The following is a 27306-nucleotide window of genomic DNA, read 5'->3' on the forward strand; positions in this document are numbered from 1 at the left end:
TATTATCTATTCTAACTAGAATCCAAATTATTGGGTGAATTTTAATATGTGGTAATAATGGTACAATTCAAGAATCTTCTAGTATAACCCATCAACCAGTCAAGCCCTAATGAATTTTGTATTCATATAGCTGGCACCCACGTCCAAAAGTTGAGATCTAGCACTTGCAAAAGTTCTAACAAAGTAATTTCAGGGAAAATTGGGTAATTTGCTGATGGATGCTATTTTGTTGGTTTACCAGCTTGCTCCTTTATCAGCAACTTCGCCAACTACACTCGTTTGGTTTCCAGATGTTATGCTAAGGGAAGAAGTATGACAAAAAATATGGTGGGTTCCATTTTTGACCATTTCTAAGCACAGAAGTCCCCTCTATCAGGCGAAACATGAATATCAATTGATTCTCCACTATCGCCTGTAATCTCTTCCCAAAGAAAGTGCTGAAATACCCACATGGGGTGCACAACATCATTTCTGTCAGCCATATAGGACACTTAAATGATATAGTCATTGCAACTTCATATTGAGAGTTTTTACAGTTAAATGCTTCTATTAGAGGTTCAAGTGAGAAGGTTCTGAGTGAAAAAGAGATTCGGGGTCAGAATGCCTTTTGATGTTCTTAGAAAGTCTCGAATTATTCTCACTTCTCTGCCATACACTCCGATTTCTCTCCAACCACATGCTTGCACTTTTGCGTGCAGTGCCGATCACTCCCCAAATCCAGATGACACACGCTTAAAATACGGAAAGATCAACATTCAGATGAAGGACAAAGTGAGAGCACTCCAAGGTAGTGCTATTCATTACTTGCTTGAGGATAAATAACATAATTTAACTTAAGTTCCATATAAAGGGGAAAAATGAAAAAGATCTTATACAACAATCTAGGATCATACTACTGCTTACAGGGCACTCCAATATTCAGCTTTTGAGTCTTCTGCATTACAATAGGAAGCCTTTCAGCGATGATGCTTGGATCACTATATGCAGCAAGATCAGAGGGGTATCCTTTCTGCAGATATTAAAAAGATTAGTAAGGGAATGCTACAAATAAGCTAACTATAACACAAAAGCAACACAATCTAACATTACAACTGTCCCATTATATAATATAAGGTGTAGGGCTAATTGGACACAACACTCCTGTAAAATAATGAATTTTCTAACAATAGCCATACAAGAAGATGGATCCCCTTAACTTAAATGGACCAACTAAAGTTCTCTCCCTCTAGTGGTGCCAATTTCCCCCCAAATTTACTTGACCCACCCAACCCGCCTGTGCTTTTGTATTCGAAGAACCCGTTTAAAATATGGATAAATATGGGTTAACCTATTTTCAACCTGTATAAAATTGGGTTGAATATGGGTCGAGTGCGGGTTGGAAATGGGTTCAAACTTTGGTTGCTATCAGGCTTTCCATTGTCTAAGCTGCTAGAATAGTCTTATTTTAGTTGGACTCAATTTGAGCAGTCCAAAATGAAACGGTTACATTTGTTCCTTTAACGTCCCAGGTGCATCCCCTCAACTATTCAATTTAGTTTGTTTTAAAATGACTTTATAATTAATGAACTACAAGAACATAATGCGACAGAGAAAAACCTCCAGTAACAATCAAACATAATCAATGAACTTAGAGATGAGATTAAAATATATCGAATCACATTTTCCAACTTCATCTTGTCTTATGGCTTAATTTGATTCCATAGAAAGAGAAAATAAGCTTGGATTGGAAAATATGCAACTTGGGGGAATGGAAGAAGAAATAGTAAATTAATACTGAGATTTTCTAAACAAAGTTATTCAATTACATTAACATCGAATTAACGTTGAAATTTGGATATTCATGATCGAATGAAAATGTTTGTAGATATAATTTCGTCCAATAAGAAGGAAGAAAAAGATGGGAGCAAGATCATGTGAATAGCAATTTCATGATAGGAGTCTGGAAAGAATGTGTTTATAGAATAATTTAAATTAAGTCTTGACCAATGATCATCATTGAAAATATGAAAATCAAATATCTATAATCAGAGTAGTTATGAAATCATACTAGCAAAAAAGCAACTGATTCAAATACAACATAGAGACCCAATACCACTAGGAAAACATGTAAAGGCTTTTCAGTTTTCCTTCCCTCTCCACCCTTAAATTTACAAAGCTTCTCAAAAGTCTTGCCCCCAAGTTTGTAGCATATATGGCGTTTTGTGAACGAACAGAGATGAGTATAAAACCCATTTTGGACCCGGCCAAGTTCGACCCAACCTGTTTTTAACCCCCATGAAATATGGGCGGGTTGGGTTTTGACTTTTGACCCATTTTTGTCAAACCCATTTTAAACCCGCCCAATTGCCACTACTATCTCCCTCTCTTTAACTCCTTACCAACAATAAAACTGACATGGAACGTACTCTAAAAAGGGTAAGTTCATGATGTCCCTTAAGTTGCTTTTAGAGGGAACTGTTTACGTTTTAAAGAGAAATAGAGTGATAACCCACATAAATTTGCTGCTTTCAATAGTTTTGAGAGTTTACATTCAAGTTCTCAAGTATAATTTTGAAATATTGGTAAAAGGAAGCACACTTTTGTCCTCGAACCTTTTTGGTTAATAGGGTTCTATGCATGGTAGGGTAATTCTTATTGCAGCCAGTATTAGTATAATAAGTTCCCAGTGAATTCCAGGGGAGGTCTTAACATGACTAGCCAATTACTTAGTTCTTGACTTCGATAGGCAGTAAAAGTTCTTGGTCTCTAATTCATTAGTTGCAATAAACATCAAGCACACAAACACACACAGTAGTTGCAATAGAAACGTATGTAACATCATTATGAATTTCAGATCGTGATATGCATAAGATTTGCAACCCTTCTGAGGTATAGCCAGATCTCCACCTCCACCGGTTCACCCTTTTCTTCATACTTGCTTATATCTTTCTAAACCCTCCACGTCTCTCATTAGTAATTACTACATTTGGATCTGGTTTCCTCTTCTCATGACAGAAGCAAACTTATTCCAAATAAGCAAACCTACATCCCCTGCTCCCTGTAAACTTATCTACCCACCACAAGATCCCATAATTGCTGCATTGATACGAATTGGAAAATTGTCACTGCTTAGTCGATGGTACTCTACGCTTACGGAGGCATACGAGGTCGTTAAGTTAGTTAATCAGGGAAGTTGTCAATAAGAATCATAGTTTACAGTTTAGTCCCTTAATAGTTTATTTATCAGTTTTGGTATTTACACATTTTAGCTAGTTGTGAAATATCAATTAGCACTTTTAGTCCTAAGAGTTAGTTATGCTAATTAGTCATCTAGTGAGCTGAAGACAGATATATTCTGTACTGGGGTTTCCATTTCAAATAATGAGAATTACACCTTTAGCTTTAACCTAGTTTCTTCTTCTTCTTTGCTGTAATTTTTCCTTCTTTACCTAGCTGTAATTCGTACTTGCATCATGCATCAGTAGCTGTTGAGATATTGTGCAACATGCCATCAGCCTATGCTAATAGGGGATGAACCAGCCATTTCATTAAAATTTAAAGATAAACAGCCATTACTAATAATTTCCTACATGAGTAAAACAACCTATGATGGTCTGAATTTCTAGGGAAAGTGGCACTGAGCTAGCAAAATTCAGAATACAACACAGGCTGCAGTGTCAACAACATTGATAAGGAAAACAATTTAGGGCATCCTGATAGACAGATTTTTACTGGACATGTGTGTGGTTGTGCATGGAGATGGCGGAAGAGAGGGAGCTGTTAAACTCACCGAAGACAAGGCCTGAAATGTGGTTTCTCTCCAGCAGCTTTCACGAAGAATAACGGATTTGTTATGCTCCCCAAATAAACAATGCAAACGAGTGTCTCGTAGTCTCATAAGCACTCCATCAACTCTAAGCTGTAAGAACGATGTCCAACCATTAATGAAAGACATAACAGTATCTCTGATGCAATGGTTTCATCAGTAAACCATAGTATTGTTTATGTGGAGAATGTGTGGCAGAGTCACTCACCCAGAAACGCAGCAATAGGAACCAACCACTTGGCATGACTCGCTAGAAACTTAAAAAAGTCAGTCCAAATCTATTATAACCAGCTAATGTTGTGGAAGTTTTAAATATTGACACAGTTTAATAAAAAAACACCATGAGAACATTACCACTTTAACAGTCAAAAGTGAGATCCCATTATCAGCTAGTTCATCCTCGTATAAGATTATCTGTTCAAATTGAAGTAAAAGTTAACTTGGTGCTAAAAAGGTAAAACTGTATCTAGTTGACATGAATGACACTGCCCAGTTGCATGACCCATAAATCACTTAAATCTGAGTCGCCGACCTCATCATAAAAGAGAATAGGTTCTTTAGAAGCCAGTGTAACCAAATCAATTTTCTCCTTACAATCCTCCCATTGAATGCAGCTGCTGCCTTCATCAGGTATTGCACTTTCACACTGATCACACAACAGCAGCTAGAATAAATCAAACAACTTTTGAAAGAAAAGGAGCTGTAATTAAAGGACATGATTGAGAAAGGAAACAAAAGAAAGGTATTTATTGATGATAAATCAAAGATATTTTAAGCAATAAAACACCAAGATGGTGTCAAAACTATGTAAAAATTAAATGAGTAGCTGAATAATAGTTATCTATAGCATAGTAAGTTATTCAAATTATATAATGCTTCAACTCAGCACAGATCATTGCTCAGTTGTAACCCCGAAATGCATCTGAGCAAAACCCAGAGGTAAAAGAACATAATCAACTGATGAGACAGCCTACTAAGAGCAGACATTAAAACTAACTGCCATTTCGCTTAAACAAATTCAGCAAAAGAGAACTTTGAAAGACAAAACCTTCTCAATCTTTAAGAAGTTTTTCGAAGGGCATAAAGTAGAAACCTCGACATTTCTTTCGACAGTTTCACTTCCACAGTAAGGTGTTGTAAAGGTATAGTCATAGTCGAGCACCACCTGTTTCAAAGGTTTACTGCAGAAGACAAAAAGATAAAAGAAAAGAAGTTAGGAAAAGGAAGAAAAAGGTAATCAAAGAAGACATTATCAGAGCACTTGCCTTTACCATAGAAAATAAAAGAAATGCATCTGCCCAAGTCAAGAACCATAATATTAACGTAGAGAAACTTTAAGATTGCACTAAAGTTGCAAGCCATGTCCAAGGGAAGATTGACAAAAAGAATAGAGTAAAAGGTGTTATCTACTTTGATGGAGATCAACTCAGGTAAAAACAGATAAGTTCCAGTGATTTAGAACCTAAATCACGCCCAATCAGTTGAAATTATAATTGGCAAGGCATCTACATTAGCAAAATAATTTAACAGATTACCAGGAGTACATGATATTTCAGTTCAGGATCTCAATGATCTAGGAGATGCTAAAGATGTTTATCTTTGCCTCTCTCTATACTCCCTTCACTCCAGTTTATGTGGCAGCATTTCTTTTTTTGTCCGTTTCAAAAAGAATGGCAGTTTTCTATATTTGGAAACAATTTAACTTAAACTTCCCATTCTACCCTTAAGGACAAGCTTTTATCGCCACAAAATTGTTATAGCATGTTTAAGACCACAAGTTTCAAAAGTCTTAAAGCCACAGAAATGTTATGATATGTTTCAGACCACAAGTTTCAAAAGTCACATATATTCATTTTCTTTTGAAACTGAAAAGACATATATTATATAGATTCCTTTAGAGGCTGTTTTATTGTGTTATTTGGTCATATAGCTCAACGGAGAGAATTGTGTTCATTTCCCAAAAGTTATGGAGGTTGCTATATGTGTTATTTGTTCATATAGTTCAACACAGAGAAGTATGTTCATTTCCTAAAAGTTATGGAGGTTCTATCTTCTTCAAGGAAGCTCATTGTTCATTTCCTAAAAGTTAGGGAGGTTCTATCTTCTTCAAGGAAGCTCATTTGGACTTAGGAAGTGCTCATTTGGTGTGATAGTCTCATGTTCGGGAGTCCACTGATTCAGCAAAAGGCCTAAAACCTGATCCTGGTGAAACCAATCTTCTCTAGACTGTGGTTTTGAAGGATCTGTAATGTTAGCATCATTGCGATGGAGATTGATTCACAATCGAATAGTACAATGATTCCAGTCACCGACTACTGGAAATGTTCAACATCCTCACAAAAGCCATTACTAGTGCCTTTAACTAATACAGAATAGCTATCCTCACCAAGTATCATCACGTTGGACAAAATGGAAGTGTTTTTCATTAGCAGCAGAAATTTTATGGAGTAGCTTTTTTTTTGGTAACATGTTTCTGGAGTAGCTTTAAGAATTATTCATTCGTTTAAATTGTTCATTGTTGGTTCGATAGGTGCATGTTCGTCAAGAATTCATTCTCTCAGATCATGAAGCACTCTCTCATTTGAATTGAGGAAAACATCTTAACCAATAACCACACCATGTAAATAGAGTTGTTCTTATCTGCAGGTGTTTAATTCTACCATCAACACCAAGTCACCAACAAGGCGAACCAAACAAAGTCGCAACTCTGACCTCCTCTATAATTGAATACACTACCTTGACATTGTTGGACTTGAAAAGATGAATAATTATTGCCAGATATGAAGGAACAGCAAGACAGAACATACAAAACCATTACATTACTGTCAACCTAATGAATGATGGTTAATTGTTCAGGGATACATAACTTGCAAACCCCTTTTACCAAAAAAAAAAAAAATTGGAAGCTCTTGGAGCTACTTAAATGCCCTCCTTATTCAGAAACATTTTTTCAGCTTGACTGAAACAAAAAATAAACTTTCAACAATCGAAGTGCACCACCAAAATCAGGTAAATAGCTACCTCTGGTTTTCCGTTATCATTCTAAGCAATTCTTTTATATATACAAGAGTTAACAGAAAAGCTGGAGAAACATATGCAGATCCTTGATGTAGCATTAGTGTAAAAGAAGTGAACAACGTAAAGCACCTCCTGAATTTCCATTTTGCAGCTGCTGGAACTTCAACAGGCGGCAATGCCTCATGTTTCCAACCAACTAAAGCATCAAATGCGTTGAAAAAGAATTTTGTGCCACTATTCACATGTTTAAGCACCAAACAATTGTCTCCAAATACCATCTCAGGCAAGTGCAACGTCTGAAGTTCTTTTTCCCATCTGTTTATGTATAATATATGAGCATTAGAATTTAGAAAGGAACTAGACCCTTCCAAATAAAGAAGATAGCATATGCTTGACAAGAACAGCGTCTCAACGATTCTACGTATAAGCATAAAATATATGCAGCCAATTGTTCACTGTAGCATTACTATAATAGGACAGGTCACTTGAATCTCATAAGTATTTCCAACCATTAATTTCATGATGATACATCTCTTTTCATTAAACCTTGGCAAGGTATTGAAGAAACAAATGTTCAACAAGATTCACGTCAATTACAATCCATATGTCTGTTATGAATGAAAAGTAACGGTCTAGTACACATTGAAGAAAAGGTAAGTTCGGAAAGGAAAAATCTTGCTCACATTAAAGTTGCTCGCTTAGGAATTCATGTATCATGTAACCGTAAATCTGGTTCCTCTTGAATTCCTATTTCATGTCAGAGTCTAACTCAAGCCCTACACTTCTACTGCGCCTGGCTTCAATCTTTCAATCGATAGTTAGTTAGAAACTCTTCTGTGTGAATCTCGCAAAGCATAGTGGTCCCAAGTTGGAATGAAGGAGGAGGATTATTATAGGTTAATTTCCAACATAATATGAAATAATGCAATTGTACCAATAGTGGGCAAATTGATTTATGAATAGTCAGTTAACCATATTACCGGTAAACTATGCTGATATCAAATACCCAGTGAAATAGTCGAGGTGCCCTCAAATTGGCCCAGACAGCAGAAAGAAGATAAAAATTGTTGGTTAAACCATAAATTCTTTGCTCCTGAATAGAAAGCAGAACTTGTAGAGGAAAATTTAAAAACATCCTTCTGCTAATAGAATCACATTCCAACTGATATTGCACTACAGTTCATCTGACCTCTAAACTGTTGAATAGTTTGTACAGGTTGGGAGTATGGTTTATTTCTGTAACAGTTTTTAGTTTTATTTAAAGCTTTTGAAATTTAAATTTTGAATTATTAATTGAAAAATTCAGACAAATAGTCCTGAAGTAACGTTTGGCTTTGAGGAATCCTGAAGTAACTTGTTTGTATCACCTAAATAATATTTTATTTTCACGCTTCGATTCTATTCTTCTAACATTGACTACAGGCAGTTCCACTAGGAAATAATTATACGCAACTGAATCATATAAGCTTAAGAAATTAGATGATTATGGTCTTAAATAAATATTAACACAAGAAACAAAGAAAAACTAACTAATAAGCATTAAGGGAAGTGAAAGACAAATGAATTGTATACCGTTGAACATTAAGAGAATTGAGAATGGAAAGCTTGCGAGTTTCGATCTCCCAACCCTGAATGCTCAGTCCTCGCCGGCCGTCGGGTAGAGGTTCAGCTCCGGCGGCCTTTACTTCCTTATCATCACTCTCCCACTCCTCCATTATTAGCGATCGCAAAAGTCAAAAGTTTGACTTGGCCGAATATGACTTTATTACTTTCACTGTTTGGATAGTATTATATTGTAGTATATTATAATACACGGTATGTTTGTTGTGATTTAGTAGGCGTTTGGCCATGACATGATTTTAAATCAGCGTTTGAACATGCTTTTTACGCATGGTTTTAATTTTTTTTAAATATAAAATTTAACCTATAAATTTATATTTTATAAAATAAATTCATAAGTTGATAGATATTTTTAACAATTACCATCATCAATCATTTATCAATCTCATTAACTTCCACCAAATTTTATTTATGTCTACCAGCCTTTTAATTTTGTAAAAAAAGGCCGATAGTTTAATTTTATTTATTGAACTAAAATTTGATCAATTGATGTTGTATTTTTAGAAAGGTCTTCTAGTATTAATTTTGAGCCGGTTGTTATGAATTAACGTATTAATTTTGTTATGAACTATGACTTGCTCATTTGGTAAGATTTATAAGAATTGAGAATGTTTTGATAGTTTTCACAACTTGTGGGATTTTTATGTCTATAAGAGAAAATACTCCTTAAAATATCCAAATTGCATGTCCAAACATGGTTTCAAACCATGTCCAAACAGGGCCTTAATAACATTTTTATTGTTTGGTTTGATCGTATGGTACTGTATAATAACATGTAAATTTACTAAAATTACTCTTAACCCTTAATTACAAATGATTTTATATATATGAATAAAACTAAGGTAAAAGATAACATAAGAACGCAGGTAAGAAAACATGCGATGCAAGATTCTGAAAGTAAGAAAACTCATGAACTCCATTATTTTTCTATTTTGTTCTAGCTTTATTATGCAATGCATCTCAACACCACTTAAAGCTAATTAAAGGGAAAAAAATTGAAATTTTAAATAAAATAACATTCTGAATCAAAACAAACTTTCTTTTCTGGCAATGAAGAAATGTCTGGCACAGAATCTACATAATGTATTTCTGGAAACAAATTTTCTGGTGCTAAAAATATATTGCATGATGTATGGAAGATTCCATGGGAGATTACTGAGACAGGGATACAGGCTGCATTAGAGCAGTTACAGACTCAGACACACATATATTCACATAAGGAATCAAACTGGCGGATTTCATGGCTAATTATGCTTTTGAAGGCAACTCACTTATGTAGTTTCACAGGTTTTCAGGAGCTTCCTTCAATTGCCAGAAAAATTCTAAATATGGATAAGCTCCAAATCCCATCTATTAGAATCAAGAGCAGGAAGATACAACCAACATGTTAATTTTACAGCATATTCTGAGGTGGCTGATGCTTTCGGATAGAGTTAGTATGAAGCATAAGATAGTGTTTATTACTTCTTCTTTCTATAATCTTCTAGCAATGTGTAAAATCACTTTAGAGCTATGAAGTTCTATTGTGGCTAAAGCCTTTTTTACCGTAGCTAGCTCCAATTTTGAACATTTTGTTGCATTTATTTCCCTTGTTGATTTTCAATTAAAAAAAAAAAAACATCAAGAAGCTACCAGCCAAATGGTATATTAGAAAAGAAAAAAAAAAAACTTTCTTTTATGGTTTTTTGCTGAAATTTTCATTTATGTTGAATACACTAAAAATAAATATAATGCAATGAGGACACATGACCCATTCTCGCACTATCTATGAAGTCTATAACATTACAGCGTTGACGGACTGCTCAGGACACAAATTTCCTGGCTAGTTCTCAACAAAAACATGCGATGCAAGATTCTGAAAGTAAGAAAACTCATGAACTCCATTATTCGAAATGGAGCTCACTAAAATCTACTGAAAAGGGGGATCAGATACTTACTCATCTGTATAACCTGTGTCTACATTGACATAAGCCAATGTAGGTCCTAAAGAAGAATAATAGAACTTCAGTACACCAAAACGGTACTCAGTGAATAAAACAATCATCCCACTGAATCTGGAACGAGACATAAAAGAAATATCAAATGCATGAAATACTTTACAATCATAAAACTAATTTATAAACAATTGCTCCTTCTGAAAACCATGCTTGAAACTTTTGTAAGAAGTTCTTTTTTCTTTCTTTCTTTCATTATTTTCTATTCTAGGAAGGACCAGGCATTCTGACATTCTTCTACTTAAATAGTAAAGGACGATGCCCACCTGATCGTCGAGGTTCTATCATTGTGGTGCCGCATAGATCAAGATTCATAACATGCATGTATACTTAAGCCTTATCAGAAGTTTCTTACAGTGCCCGAATCAATGGTACACTGAATACACTTACGCAAGCACGAATCTATGGCGTCAGACACGCCACCATTGGCCACGGATCCCTGGTGTTTCCTTTTGCCTCCATTTCCACTATTCTTTATTCTCCTTATGCAAATATTCTTAAATTTATAATTTTTTAAAATAATTTTAAGGTCATTTTAGCAGGAATATTTTTTACCAAACACGTCAACTGCTTATTATAAGTTTCAATACGTCAAACTAAACGCGTAACTATTATTTATATATGTTAGAATAGGAATAGGAATATGATTTGTATATAGTATCCTACATGGAAAAGGATTGAAATGTAGTGTCTATAAATAGGGCTCAATGTAATAATGTAGATACACAAGTTCAATAATATTTTTCTCCCATAATTTCTCACATGGTATCAGAGCTTTAGTGAGAAAATAATTGTTGTGCAAATTTCAACAATTTCTGGGAAAGAAAATCAGTCACAATGCAATTTTTCCTGTGATAGTTGTCTATGTCAAAATTACTTTCTGGTAGTGTTGTGCAAATTCCAACACCACCATGAGGTAGATCAGTCCCTTCCGACAAAACCCCGGTCAAGTCTTCCGGCAGCAGACGCCTCACGCACCCTCACATGGGGGCATAAAACTAGGGTTGCGACGAACAAACCCAAGGCGTATGAGGTATTCCGGCCAACTTTTGACAAATTTTTATACCTAGTGGTGTTCGCCAGATGATTCCGAGGGTAACCATCCAGATTTCACCACATTCCGATAATTTTTTACCGATCCCGGTGACTGTTCCAACGAGATCTGTATTTTCCGACACTTTTCAAGTCGAATTCTTCTTCTGCAGTGGTCGCCTTTTTAGTCCGACCCCACCGCCAGGGAATTTTCTTAAAAATATTCACTGGAACAAAAGATTTTTCGGTGGTACAGTACTGTTTCAGCAGATTTTTCGATTATTTTTCAACTGTTTCAAAGCTGATTCTTTGCTTTTGGGGTGAGCCTGGTGATTCTGACTTGACTGATTGCGATCCGGCTAATTTTCAGTTGCCGGGATAGTGTTTTTCGATATTACAGTGATTTTCTCGACGTTCTTCATTATTTGAACAGAGTATTGACTCTTTCCATGTCGTTTCAAGCATCTGATAAGTGTGGCCTCTCCTTAATCCAATCATGTTTCTAGGTTTTTCTAATTCCAAAAATATGGAAGTTGGAAATTTAAGTCCTATAATAACTTCAGAAACATTAATGAGAAGATCAGAAAATTGAACATCACAGTCGATGAAGAATCGACGAGGAGGAGGTCGGTTTGGAAGATCTCGACCTAAGTGTAGTTATTGTCATAGGCTAGGACACTCTCATGAAGTATGCAAGTCTCGACCTAATTGTAGTTATTGTAATAGGCTTGGACACACTCGTGAAGTATGTTATTCTTTGCATGGTGTACCACCCAAGAATGCTCATGTTGCTCAGACTGCCACTACAGGTAATCAACAGATTTATTTATCTGAAGAAGAATATAATGAGTACCTTCAATATCGAGCAAGTAAGCAGACATTTCCACACAAGTAGCCTCAGTCGCTCCGTCTAATACCCTTAGATCGTAGGTTGTAGACTCCGGCGCTTTTGATCATATTTCTGGTGATAAATCACTTTTGTCGAATATTGATTATTCACCATCTCTTCCAGCTATTACTTTAGCCAATGAGATCCAAACAAAAGCAAAAGGATTTAGACTACCCTCCGTCACTTTTGACTCATGCCTTAAACTGTGCCATAATATTTCTTGATGACTCTTTTGTTATGCAGGACCACAGTACGAGACAGACGATTGGTGTAGGATATGAATCACAAGGTCTCTACTACCTTACCTCTACTCATAATTCCTCCATAAAGTCTAGTTACAGATCCTTCAGACTTAATTCACAAACGATCAGAACATCCGAGTTTGTTCAAGCTACAAAAGATGGTGCCTAGTTTTTCTAGTCTATCTAAATTAGATTGTAAGTCGTGTCAACTTGGAAAACACACTCACACTACCTTTCCACGTAGTGTTGAGAGTCGTGGAAAGTCTATTTTTTCCTTAGTCCATTCTGACATTTGGGTGCCTAGTAGAGTTTCAACTTTAGATTTCCTTATTTTGTTAGTTTTATTGATGATTATTCAAGATGTACTTGGATTTTCTTAATGAAAGATCGTTCTGAGTTGTTTTCTATATTCCAGAATTTTTATGTTGAAATACAAAATCAATTTGGTTTCTATTCGTACGTTTCACAATGATAATGCCTTAGAATATTTGTCTCCACAGTTTCAGCAATTTATGACTCACCAAGGAATTATTCATCAGCCATCTTATCCTTACACTCCTTAGCAGAATAGGGTAGCAGAGAGGAAGAATAGGTACCTCATTGAGACTGCTCGCACTCTTCTTATTCAGTCTCATGCGCCGCTGCGTTTTTGCGATAATGCAGTTCTCAAATCTTGCTTTTTAATTAATCGGATTCCCTCACCTTCCATGCATAATCAAATTCCTTATTTAATAGTGTTTCCTCAGTCATACTCTCCCCCCCCCCCCCCCCCCCCCCCGCGCGTCTTTAGGAGCACATGTTTTGTTCATAACTTAACCTTGAAAAAGATAAATTAGCCCCTCGTGCACTCAAATGTGGCTTTCTTAGTTATTCTCGGGTTCCAAAGGTGTATCGTTGCTACTCACCTGATCTTCGTCGATACCTTATGTCAGCTAATGTCACATTCTTTGAGTCTCGACCTTACTTTACATCTTCTTTTGATCATTTTGACATATCTGAGGTCTTACCTATACCGACTTTTGAGGAATCTAGTGTTACTTTTACATCTCCATCCACAATGCCACCAGTCTTACCCATACCAATTTTTGAAGAATTTACAGTTAGTTCTACATTTTCCTCGAGCCTAGTTTGGAAAATTCGGCACATGAATTCAGGTGTTCAACATGACTCGTAGTGAAGCTGATCACTCTGTGTTTTATCGACATTCCGCTCTAAATCTGTGTGTTTATTTGGTGGTTTATGTCGACGATATTGTCATTACCGGGAATGATCAAGATAGTATCGTTAGTTTAAAGAAATATCTCTTTCAATATTTCCAGACTAAAGACCTCGGCAGACTGAAGTATTTTCTAGTCATTGAGGTTGCTCAGTCTAGATCAAGTATTATTATATCGCAACGCAAGTATTCCTTAGATATTCTTAAGGAGACAGGAATGATGGGATGTAGACCCATTGGCACTCCTGTGGATCTGAATGCTAAACTCTTACCAGGACAGGGGGACCACTCAGTGATCCTGGGAGATATAGGCAGCTGATTGGTAAGTTGAATTGTCTCACAGTGACTAGACTTGACATTTCTTTTCCTGTGAGTGTTGTAAGTCAGTTTATGGATTCTCCCTCTGATAGTCATTGGGATGCAGTTGTCCGCATTCTGCGATATATAAAGTTAGCTCTAGGTAAAGGACTACTTTTCGAGGATCGAGGCCATTTGCAGATTGTTGGATACACAGACGTTGATTGGGCAGGATCACCTTCTGATAGACGTTCTACATTTGGATATTGTGTTTTAGTAGGAGGTAATTTGGTGTCGTGGAAGAGTAAGAAACAGAATGTAGTTGCTCGATCTAGTGCATAATCAGAATATCGAGCAGTGGTTGTAGCAACTTGTGAGCTAGTTTGGATTAAGCAGTTGCTTAGAGAACTAAAATTTGCAGAAATCACTCAGATGGAATTTGTGTGCGATAACAAAGCGACCCTTCATATCGCATCAAATCCGGTATTTCATGAGAGGATTAAGCACATTGAGATTGACTGTCACTTTGTCAGATAAAAGATACTCTCCGGAGATATCGTTACAAAATTTATAAATTCGAGTGATCAGCTTGTAGATATTTTCACCAAGTCCCTCAATAGTTCTCGTATTAGTTACATCTGTAACAAGTTCGGTACATATGACTTGTATGCACCAGCTTGGGGGGGGGGGGACGGGTGTTAGAATAGGAATATAAATAGGATTTGTATATAGTATCCTACATGGAAAAGGATTGCAATGTAGTGTCTATAAATAGGGCTCAATGTAATAATGTAGATACACAAGTTCAATAATATTTTTCTCCATAATTTCTCACAATGTAAAATCAATTTCAACAACAATAACATACCCAAAGGTAATTAGTTGGGAAACCTGGAGAAAGAGATGTGCTCAAATATATGATGGACAAAAGATTTCTGTCACAAGGTTGCTTTTCCAAATTTAATATAATTTTCTTTTGCTGATATACAATCATTTCAGCTCCCTACCCCAACTAATAACTAGAAGCAATTCTATACAATGGTGGAGAGAACCAAGCCTAGAATGAAGATTATACCTGTGAAATTGCTGAGACCACTATTGGCCAAGCTTAATACAGATGGTTGCAGCAAAATCAGTTCAGGACCTGTTGGAGGAGGAGGTTGCTTGAGAAAGCAATAAGGAGAAATGATCATGGCTTTCTTTGATTTCTTTGGGAATGCTCTAATAACATGCAGAGGCAAAAGCCATTCTAATAGGAATAACTTGGTGTTTTGATAATGACTATATCATTTTCAGGGTGGAATCAAACTCTCAGGTATTAATAAATGTCATAAATAACAATTAGTTTGTTACACCTTTGCAAATCAGGAAAGTGGTTAATCAGATTCCGAGTGTAAAGAACCAAGGCAATTATGCCTTTAGTCACTATTATAGGGAAGCAAATGGACCTGCTGATATGCTTGCCAATTGGCGTGAACATACAAAATCCTTTACTATCTTCATGGATACTAATGCTTTACCAGGGAAAGTGAAAGTCTCAATGAAGATAGATAGAGAGCAACTTAATTTCTTTAGAATTAAAACTAAAAAGTAGTTTTTTGATGTATAGTAATTGGAGTACAAGGTTTATGGTAAATCAGCTTTTAGTTTTTTGATGTATGGTAATTGGAGTATATGGTAAATCAGCTTTTTGTCCTCTGTCCTCTCTTCCTATATAATATGGCATTACCAAGCTATAGTTGTAAAGATAGAGGTCCAATCCAAACTCCTAACCAGGAAATTGAAATTTGTGGTTCAAATCATCCATGTGTTCACTTATTGGCTTGAATATACAGGTTGAAGTCATGTCTAAACCTTTCACAACTATGACCTTCTAATAATTTTTTTTTAAAAAAAAAAAAAAAAAAAAAAAGTAATTCGTCAAAGCATTGCTGGTTTATTAATCATCAGGATAAGGTGATTGCTATCATGTTCTGTTTCTCCGCACTATATACTTATCTTGTTAGACTATTCTATGTCGCTTTTGACATAGTAATGAAATAAGTACAAATTAGTCTATTAAAGAAATCCATTAATCATGAAAAGAGTTCTATTTGAGAAAATTTCCGTATCTCTTGAACATATATGACCGACCACTTTGAAGCATTAACAAGGTAAATAACAATTTCAACACGTAATATTCTTGGATTCGTTTCTAAATTAAGAAGATACAAATATATGTAGACTGATTAATGAACTGGCAAAGGGCCAAATACAGAAAATAGAAACTAGCAAGCCATGGAGGACAAAGAGGACAAGGTACAAAGAATTCATATAGCAGACCTCAAACTAAATTGAGATTGAAGTGGAGTTGATACTTATCTAGCTAGGATATGTTACTATGAACAGTATCCACCTTTATATTTCACTAACAAGATTTACAAAAAAATCATTACCATGTTTTGAAACATCAGAATATAAACCATTCTGCTCTAACATCTACACATCCTTCTTATCCCAAGCCATTCCAGAAGAATGATTTTCACATCATTGTGTCTTTTCTGGAGCTAAGCAACCTAAAGTCCCTTGCCAGGGAAAACAATCAGAAGTCGAGACAATGGGAAAACTCAAATGAGTTCTTCCGTGCAAAATCCAGTACAGTATATTGCTTGGTGAACTGTATCTTTGGGGCAGCTGGAAATTGTCTTGAGCATCTCGTTCAAGCATCATCAAAAAAACAAGCAGGAATATCTGGAGGATGTAATGCAGCCACACACTTGTACTGCATCCAAATATATATTTTTGGGATGGAATACGTTAGAATGCAGATAAAATTGTCAACTATTGCCTGTCGCAAAGCCTAGGCCAGAAAAATGTATTACGCTTAAAAAGAATTCAGCCACTAAGAGTTTCCAAATGGTAAAAACTACTGGTACATTAGAAAGTAATCTCATATCAAAATCAGAACTAAGTACCTTGTGATCCATATATTTTTCTCTTAATGCCCGCCCAATTGCTTCCCTTCTACCAGATTGCAACTCATGGATTACGAGAACACAATCTTTCAGTTCAGATGGTTTATAACCTGTACATTGTTGTAGTGCCAAGTTCTGCAAAACCAAAAAAAGGATCCAGACTGTTGGACTCTGTACAAATTAGTACTGGCAATTTTCAGCATCTGACATAAATGGCTGAATAGTTTTCTAAAAGGAAGATCTTAGAAGCTATATCTTTAATAATTCATATAATATTAAAAAATAAATAAGTAAAAGCACGCTGATTATATCAAATTTGGAGGCCCCAATAGTTTCTCTTCTAGAGAATCTAACACATGAGAAAGCTATGTTGATTAAATACTCCATAAGATTTTCATTGAATGTCGACATCTGTTTTTAGAAACTTCTTAAATATATTAAACTCTACAAAGAAGTAAATGAAAGCAACATAATCTCTTTTTTTTGAGAAACTGGTACTGTGTGAAAGCAACATAGACTCTTCTCAATACAGTTTCATCTATTCCATTCTTAATTAATAAAAGCTATTATACGGTCGCATATGTTCCCACAATTAAACAATAAGCACACAACGAAACTACTTGGAGCTCTTACTTTAAGTATTACACAAAACCAAACCACGAGAATTCAATTTTAAGAATAACTGGATTTTGACAAAGCAATACTGGTGATTGTGTTAAATTTATGACATACTGTTAAGACTTAAATGCTTTAGTTATCACATATGGATCTAAACTCAGACACCACCCTACCACTTTTGGCAATTTATATGTTTTTGTTATTTTCGGTATTTTTTTACCACATAACTTCTGCATTACAAACTCAGATATAGTTTCACTCTGAATAGGTATAAACAACAATATATCATAATATAAGCCACATATTCATTACCATAATTTGTTCAACACATCTCGTTTGGAAATTTTCTGTGTACAGTGCATGCTACAGCTTCCCATGAGAGACATTGAGCTATATTATTCCATTTGGCCTCGAGTTTAACATACACTAGAGTTTTAGTAAATGTCTTGTAGTCGAGATATGCAGTTTTATATAGGATCTCACGATTTAAAATCAGATTCAGTGACTGGGTACGAAGATCTCTAGGACAATATCATATCTAGCGTCCCAATCTTCAAAACATTAATGACTATTCATGGGTTCAACTTCATGGATGTGTTATAACAGCTAAATAAAAGAGAAACCTCCTTTTTTTTTAAGCAAAAATGTAGTTTTAATTTATGTTCACATAGAAAGTGAAAGTCAGTAAAACATAAACTGCTAAAGTGAATTTGCACACTAGATCTTCAATAAGCCCTTATATCATGATTAGGTTACAGAGAGCCCGCTGCTTCTCCTCCTGGTCACCAAACAAAGTGATAGCCTAAAGTTCACATGTGAGATACTCCAATACATGAAATATGAAAAAAGAAAACCAATCTTACCCATGGGCGGACTTTAGGCAAGACTGTAAACCTTGATAGAAAGATAGCTGAAGCAGCAGCCATTGATGGCAAGAACCGCACACAAATATAATCTAACAAACTCAGCTCCGCAAGGTAACAACCCAAGAATTCAAATTGCAAAGTTAGAAACTGCAGGAGAGAATCACTTATCATTGGGAAATAATGACATAAGAAAACTATAAGCGCCAGAAACCTATAAGCAAAACTTACAGAAGAAGTATCTTGGGCAGCCTTGGTAAAGATTCTGCAAATTCACCAAGGAAATTTTCATCATTGTATAGCCATTTAGTCAAGTATCCATAAAACTCTACGTTAACAAGAGATAAATGCATGAATACAGAAAGCAAAAACTAGGATTAGATGTATGGGCTTGAAGATGGAAATTGTGATCAACTACTTCTAGAAATATTTTGTGTGCATCTTAACCTGAGAAATGTTTTTGTGGTTGGATTACTGATCTCAAAATTCAGAAAATTGAGCAAATCTCTCTCCATGTTTACTACCTGAAGTTCAAATTGAATTAAGTCAATATAAGAGTTTGCATATTAGTCAACAAAATGATTGAAAGAGACACAAACCAACCTCTTCTCTGGTGTATGTATTGTCTGTAATGTAACAAAAATCTTCAACATGAGGCGGACTGATCTCTTCATACTTTCTGAAGCATTAAGCACTATAAATGAATATATCTGATGTAACAAACCATTTTTAATTAACAAAATAAGAGTTTAAGAGCCATACGATGCAACAAGCATGCAAGATACACCGAGAAGCTGAAGCCTTTCCCTGGCTAAAACGTGAGAAGACAAAAATCTGTCGACGTATGTCACTGCGAGATAAAGGGTGTCTGAAACAAGTTTGTACTCTTCTGAAACCTCCACTAACCAATCAACTAAAATCATACGCATAGTAGGAGTCACGTCATTCTGAACCTTCTCCATGTAGTTAGACAACGGCCTTCTCCTTTCCTCAACCTACATACCATATTCAGTATCAGATTGATGCATTCAAAGAAATCTTACACTCGAATTCATTGAAGTCTTTGGGATAAACAATATGTGTAAAGTTTTGCAATAAAGTACTGGGACTTATAAGGTAAGTCTTGTTTTACAGAACTAAAGAAATCGAAACAATAGTAAGACAGCCTTCAATTTTGGGTTGTTTGCCTATAACTATACGTGTAAAGGTTTGCAATAAGCTACTGGGACTTATAAGGTAAGACTTGTTTTACAGAACTAAAGAAATCGAAATAATGGTAAGACAGCCTTCAATTTTTGGCTGTTTGCCTAACTACCTATTCTTAATAGTACACAAAAACTTCAACATATTCAACCATTCATGTCCACGTAAAGTACAGATCTGGTAGTATCATTTGACTCATTTGCCATTGGGTCTTTCACCTATTTGCAGAGATGGATCCAGTATATAACCAGTGGATGCACCGTGCACGTGTATCCACTGTCTCTTAAGAATATTTACGTATACAATTGCCTTTAACTTTTGAATCAACCTCTGTCAGATGGTAACCAGGGAACTATCATAATGAAGAAACAAGTTCAATCTCCGTTTTCCACTTGCGATTCCCTCAGCAAGAAAAAACAAAAAGGCACATGCTCATAAATTACAATTTTGATAACTATGACGGACATTTGGTTAACAGAATGATAATTACATTGACAAAGTTTCAGCTGACCTCAAACCGCAGAATAACAAAACCAATGTTATAATAAAACACAGTAAAACTTGAGTAAGAATGGCACTATACAAGGAACAGAAGTGAGGCTTTTGTGATCAAGGCATCTAATGAAATATTTAGTCAAGTACACCCCTAAATCTTAACAAAAGCATCCAAATCCACCCAAAAGCAAGCTGAGTACCATTACTCTACTATCTAAATAGAAACTATGTTGGATATTAGATGTACCATTACTCTACTATCTCAATAGAAACTATGTTGGATATTAGATATACCCAAAAAAGAGCAAAAATTCAAAGCATCAAAAATAGAAAACTCTCATGCCGCAATTTAATAAAATAATGCAAGTGTACGTACGCACAATAGTTAAAGGCAAACAAAAAAAAAATTAGGAGTAATACATTTCCTTTTAATTTCAACAACAACCATCATGCCTCAAACCCTAACTAGTATGGGTCGGCTATAAAAATACTTAATATTCCATTTTGCTCCATTTAGACCTGCTTTAATCCTTTTTCACTGTGTAGCAAGTTACTAATAAACCGAATAAATGACTATTTTTTTTTTTTTTTGACAATGTTAACATAATAAATGACTATTTTTTAACAATAACAGCTTGTTTGGATGGTTGTTACCTATTGTATTGTGTTGCTTAATGTTTATTTTGATTGTTACTTAAATTTTATTGTATCATTTAATCAAGACGAGATTTATTTGGTACAAGAAAATTTTATTGTATCAATTAAATTTTATTGTATCATATCGTTATGTAATGACGAGAAGTCCCATTTTATGTTACAACTGAGTTGGTGTGATCGCATCGTTACCTTATCGTTTTTTTTTTTTTCTTCATTTTGTCTTTCCTTATTATATAATTACTAATTTTATTTTATCCTTTACCCTACCTTTTTATAATAGCTCTACCCCGCACCCTACTTTTCTTGTAGGTTTATCCTTGAGATTGCTAATGAGTTGCATTATGTAGCAACGGAAAACAATACAATCTATCCAAACCTTCTATTCATCAGAACAATACAGTAAAATACAATACACCACAATACTATATACTCCCTCCGTCTTAAATTATTTATCGTGGTTACTAAAAATAGTTGTCTCAAATTATTTGTCGTTTTAGAAGTTCAAGGCACAATTAATTATTCTTTTTCCATTTTACCCTTAGTAGAATTTTGTCATTAATGGAGATTACACATAAATAGAAACATTAATGGAGAGGGATTAAAACTTAGTCATAAATGAGGACAAAGTTAGTCAAATAACCCTTCTAATTAATATTTCTTACGCGGAGTAAAATAACACGATACATTATGAAACGAGATGTAACAACCATCCAAACAAAGTGTTAAAAGAAGTTCAAATACTAACCACACAAAATTACAAAGTTGTACAAAATTACTGTACCTCCAAAGAGTGAAGATGTTGATAAATAAGAGGAGCATAACCACATTTCTGCAAATTCTCATTAGGACTAGAATTAACACTAATCTCAGCCTCCACATTTTCTTTAACAACTTTTTTAACTGTATCTTTCCTCAACTTAATTTTGCGTTTGGACTTGTGGGTTTCGTTGAAATTCGGGTTTTGGGTCGACCCGACAACGTTGTTGTTCAGCTCACCCAACACGACCCGTTTCTTTGTAACCGGGTCATTTTCATTTGATGTGGCTATGGAATCAAATGCCCGTTTATTGGATGCTTTATTCTCCTCGTTGACCATTTTGACAACAAATGATTTTAGGATTGAAGAAGTGACAGTTGAGACAAAGGGCTAGTTTTTGCAATTTGTGGGGATTAACTGATTAGGGTTTACCGTCAAGATATGCAGCCAATTTGTTGAATTTTAAGAACACATTGATGAGCCCTTTCTAATCTGTCTTTTCTTTTTCTTTTTTTTTGTCTAGAAAGGACACTGAATTCAGGTTGAACCAAAATTGTAGATTGTACCCTTAGAGAGAGAGTGTAAGAATAATAGTCTTGTTTTAAAAATATTTATCTGGTTTTGACTTAAAGGCACAAAGTTTAAGAAAGTAGAAAAGATTTTTGAATATTACAGTCTTAAAATGTGTAAAATGTACTTTAGTCTTGTAGTGTTAAATATTTCACGTGAAAAGTTAAAATTAAAAAATTGGTAAAAAAAATAAAGAGAGAATCTTTTAAAAACAGACTAAAAATAAAAGTAAGATAAACTCGAAATGAGTATAATATATTTTTTTACAGAGAGAAGGGGTTTTTGCCGGGGGTGGTGGTTCCTGATAGTGGGGCGTTCAAGTTAAGGGCATAAACAAAGATAATTTCACCATAAGTTTAAAATAATATAATTTAGTTAATCACATATATAAAAGAAATTCGTATTTATATAACTAATAACTCCAAAAAAATCATTGAGTAACAATTATAAAATTATAAAATATTCGAGTAAAGAAAAAAAAGTGATTTAAATGGTTCAAAATTCCAAAGAAGGATGCATCTATTAAAAATAGCCGCTCCGGACAAATTGTCATATCGCTGTCGAGTTTATCAAAGAAAACGACATATAGCTTCATTTGCTAAGGGCTATCACCGAAGACTACAAATACTTGCTCGAGCCAGCAAGGCGAAGAATATCCACATTTGGAGAGAAGCAAATCAATGTGCTCAGTTTTTGACAAATGAAGGTCACAAACATGATGAAGATTTATAAATATGAAAAGATACAATTAAGGAAATCGAGTTTTTGCTCTTGACAGATTTACACAGTGTATCTTTTGAAAGATTTTAGTATTGTTTAGGTTTTTTCCAATGTACCAAAAAGAAAAAATAGCTCAAATGGAGCAAGGTGCTATCGAACGTTTAACGGGTAATTTTACGATCAGGCGCTCGTGATTCAACATTGTCATGGTATACTCCCGCAAAAACTTTTGGGTTCAATCCTCCTGAGAGGTCCACTAGAGATCAAAAATTATGGAAGAAACAAAAAGATATTTCTTTTGTCCCTTTCAGATGGTCGAAAATGAAATGAAGATACATGCATTACAGGTGAACCACTTAAAGTGAAAAAACATAATTACTTAGTGGACTTTTGGACACATGAATTGTCAAACTTGAAAAAAAAAAAAAAAAAAGGTACGTAGTATTTGTTTTCCAGTTGAAAATGATATTTGGAAATTAGAGTTGTGTTTGGATATGAATACAAGTTAGAGTTGTTTTTTTATTTTTATGAGTGATTTGGAGTGAAGCGGAAAATTTTGCAATTCAACTTCAAGTTGAATTCCGGAAAATTGTAACAATTTTATGTCCAAACAATTTTCCAGTAAAAAGTGAAAACTATTCTTGGCCAAACGACCACTTACTTAGGGCCCGTTTGTCCATGAGAATTATTCACTTTTTACGGAATATTTTTTCACTTTTTTCACTTTATGGTGTTTGGCCATAAAAATAGTTGGATCTGAAATTTGGAAAACAACCAAAACTTATTTTTCACTTTTTTTTTCCAATTTTTTCACTTTCAATACATTCAAACAATCAAATATTCTTTGCAAAAACTATAACCAAACACAACTTTATCTTCAATTTCAACTTCAACTCCAAAATACCAAATAAAGTGAAAAGTATTTGGTTTTCATGGCCAAATGCCTACTTAAAGTATGTTTTGAAGTTTTGGGCTTCCTAAGATGCAAAAATATTTATTGAGTGAAAAAAGAACTTTTTACTTCCTTCCTTCCAAAAAGAAGTGTGAAACGGCTCAATAATTGATAACATAATGGTGTCATTACATCTTAACAAAAAATCTATTTCAATTTCATCGTCCTCAAACTTCACGGTATGGCTCCTAATTTAATTTTTTATAGCCTCTCGCTTCATTTTTGAAATTATCATGATTTGTCGCCATTATGAAGTCGTTACCAGCCAAATATGCATCTACTTGAATATTGCCCATTCGCGTGGAAGGCATAAACTTCATTTTTCTGAAAGATCAAAGAAGTTTCATCATCCCTTTTTATGCTACAATCAATTATTTAATTATTGATCATATTCTTCTCCTTTGTTTTTCGTTTAACATTCATGTTGTTCATTTATGTTACACAAGTTGTGAGAAAATAAAACTATGATGACAATATTATGCTCAGGTTTTAAATATATGTGACTTCTAATCGTCTTATTCATAACTTGAGGTGAGAATAATCAAATCTTGAAAATCACAATGCTCTGACAGTAATCAAACTTACGGAAACAAAGTTAACTCCTAGATTAGAGAGCACGTGGTTGGCGGCGATATATTCTTGTGGTGCATCCGGTGGTTCACAAAGGAGGAGATCAACCACCGTAGAAATTGAATATGAGAAGTGAAGAAACAAATTATTCTAGGCCAACTTGAAGAGCGCAAGAGATCTGCTATAGATCTACTTTCCTTCTAAAAAGTAATTTATTTTTTCCATCTCATACCCTTCCAAGTATCTTTTGCTCAAGTTCAAAAACTGGTTGTACTAAAGTCTTGTTTCTTAACTGTTTGCAACAAATTTTGATATGCGGAAATAAATTACAACCACAAACAAAATATGAAGAAACAGAGATTTTATTGATGAATATTGCGGGTACAAGATCTGTTTACTCCCTTGATTCTTCTCTCCTAATATTTCTCCGTAATTCGAGGGCCGTTAGTAGCTTATTTCTCGAACGTAGGATGATTTGGATTTGGATATGTGGACTTTCTTGGAATGTATTTGATCTCCATGAAAGGATATTGTGGATCTTCTTGAAGTATTTGGTTGTCAAGCAATATCCGGCCACATATTGACCTCTTCTTGAATACCCACAAGTTTATGGGATATCTGAGATGCCTCTTCAAGTGAATATGTGTTCGTTATATAGACTTAATCTAGGGTTTAGGATAGAGTAGTCTCCAAAAAAACCCTAACACATATTTGGCTCAACTTGTAGAGTCCCATAAAATTTCGATGTCTACAATGCCCTCTACTTCAAGGTTTGTTGGGGTGTAGGCTTGTCGAAACTCGAAGACGAGACTTGAAGTATTCATATAAATAGTACTTTCATCTTTGCAGTTTTGTGACTTTGATGAAATATCACGTGGATAGAGCAAGAGATTAGTCCCTAAACATTGCCCCCATTTCGTGTTTGACAAATTGACATGACCAAGCTAACACGACCATAACTGCACTTGGATTTTGGCTCCAACAAAGTGAAGTTTCAACCACCAATTTGGTGTTCATTCAAAACCTTCAAGTACACAAAGAATTTTCCTTCCAGTATATAAGGAAATTCCTTGGTGCAAAGGAAGAGCAACCACTTCCTTTATCTTACGTACTTGACTAAGATTTGACCATGAGGTTTTGCATATTTGATTTGAGAGAAGAGATGAAGGCAGAGTCAGTCCCAGGGCGTGCCAATTTATGCAACAAATTTTGATATGCGGAAATAAATTACAACCACAAACAAAATATGACGAATAGAGATTTGTTTGCAACAAATTTTAATATGCGGAAGTAAATTACAACCATAAATAAAATATGAAGAAACAGAGATTTTATTGATGAATATTGCGGGTACAAGATCTGTTTACTTCCTTGATTCTTCTCTTATGATATTTCTCCGTAATTCGAGGGCCGTTATTAGCTTATTTCTCGAACGTAGGATGATTTGGATTTAGATATGTGGACTTTCTTGGCATATATTTGATCTCCATGAAAGGATATTGGGGATCTTCTTGAAGTATTTGGTTGTTAAGAAATATCCGGCCACATATTGACCTCTTCTTAAATACCCATGAGTTTATGGGATATCTGACATGCCTCTTCAAGTGAATACGTGTCCTTTACATAGACTTAATCTAGGGTTTAGGGTAGAGTAGTCTCCAAAAAAGCCCTAACACATATTGGGCTCAACTTGTAGAGTCCCACAAAATTTCGATGTCTACAAATGCCCCCTACTTCAAGACTTGTCGGAGTATAGACTTGGCGAATCTCAAAGACGAGACTTGAAGTAATAATGAAAGATGACAATCGTCTCAAGTACTGCTGGTTTAAGAGATACACTTGGATTATTATTATTTTCCAGTGTCTTTTGGCCTTGGTAAAACTAATTGTAGCCACTTCAAACTCAATTCCCAGAGAAATCTAATTTTAATAGACTTCAATTTGCACCATAAATCTGGCCTCTTGATTTCACCAGTCACGTTTTAGAGTAGCCACCGATCACGGGTGTTCATCTTTGCGATTTTGGAACTTCGGTGAGGAATGACTCGGTGATTCGATTTTGCATTTTATTTGCGAGGGAAGAGATGAAGGCCAGAACTATCCCACAGGGCATGCCAATTTGTTTGCAAAAAATTTTGATATGCGGAAATAAATTACAACCACAAACAAAATATGAAGAAACAGAGATTTTATTGATGAATATTGCGGGTACAAGATCTGGTTACTCCCTTGATTCTTCTATCCTAATATTTCTCCGTAATTTGAAGGGCCATTAGTAGCTTATTTCTCGGAACGTAGATGATTTGAATTTGGATATGTGAACTTTCTTGGGATGTATTTGATCTCGATGAAAGGATATTTTGGATCTTCTTGAAGTATTTGGTTGTCAAGCAATATCCGACTACATATTGACCTCTTCTTGAATACCTTCGAGTTTATGGGATATCTGAGATGCCTCTTCAAGTGAATATGTGTCCTTTATATAGACTTAATCTAGGGTTTAGGGTAGAGTAGTCTCCCAAAAAACCCTAACACATATTGGGCTCAACTTGTAGAGTCCCACAAAATTTCAATGTCTACAAATGCCCTCTACTTCAAGGTTTATTGGGGTGTAGGCTTGTAGGCTTGAAGTATTCATATAAATAGTGCTTTCATCTTTGCGGTTGAATGAAATCACGAAGACAAGAGATTAGTCCTTAAAGTATTTCGTGTAAATAGTGATTGACCAAGCAAACTTGGATTTTGGCTCCAACAAAGTGAAGTTTCAACCACTAATTTGGTGTTCATTCAAAACCTTCAAGTACACAAAGAATTTTCCTTCCAGTATATAAGGA

At 35.0% G+C, this 27306-nt stretch overlaps 2 protein-coding genes and 1 pseudogene across 2 annotated transcripts; 1 reads left to right on the forward strand and 2 right to left on the reverse strand.

Moving 5' to 3' along the window:
- Window positions 1–760: 760 nt before the first annotated feature.
- Window positions 761–8609, reverse strand: LOC132050017 (TIP41-like protein). The gene is made up of 8 exons (XM_059441024.1): window positions 8396–8609; window positions 6953–7138; window positions 4899–4986; window positions 4338–4451; window positions 4160–4219; window positions 4014–4055; window positions 3770–3898; window positions 761–1009 (listed from the first exon to the last, which is right to left on the reverse strand). The coding sequence occupies exons 1-8, from the start codon at window positions 8536–8538 to the stop codon at window positions 893–895; spliced, it is 879 nt and encodes a 292-aa protein (XP_059297007.1). The 5' UTR covers window positions 8539–8609; the 3' UTR covers window positions 761–892.
- A 4832-nt stretch (window positions 8610–13441) lies between these two features.
- LOC132048764 (uncharacterized mitochondrial protein AtMg00810-like) lies at window positions 13442–15707 on the forward strand (annotated as a pseudogene).
- Window positions 15708–16365: 658 nt separating this feature from the next.
- Window positions 16366–22239, reverse strand: LOC132050019 (G2/mitotic-specific cyclin C13-1-like). The gene is made up of 8 exons (XM_059441026.1): window positions 21685–22239; window positions 19311–19543; window positions 19152–19227; window positions 18996–19072; window positions 18780–18813; window positions 18549–18698; window positions 17068–17202; window positions 16366–16874 (listed from the first exon to the last, which is right to left on the reverse strand). The coding sequence occupies exons 1-8, from the start codon at window positions 21997–21999 to the stop codon at window positions 16812–16814; spliced, it is 1083 nt and encodes a 360-aa protein (XP_059297009.1). The 5' UTR covers window positions 22000–22239; the 3' UTR covers window positions 16366–16811.
- Window positions 22240–27306: the final 5067 nt, after the last annotated feature.

The sequence above is a fragment of the Lycium ferocissimum genome, chromosome 3, assembly GCF_029784015.1.
Source record: "Lycium ferocissimum isolate CSIRO_LF1 chromosome 3, AGI_CSIRO_Lferr_CH_V1, whole genome shotgun sequence".
In the NCBI taxonomy this organism is placed as follows: Eukaryota; Viridiplantae; Streptophyta; class Magnoliopsida; order Solanales; family Solanaceae; genus Lycium; species Lycium ferocissimum.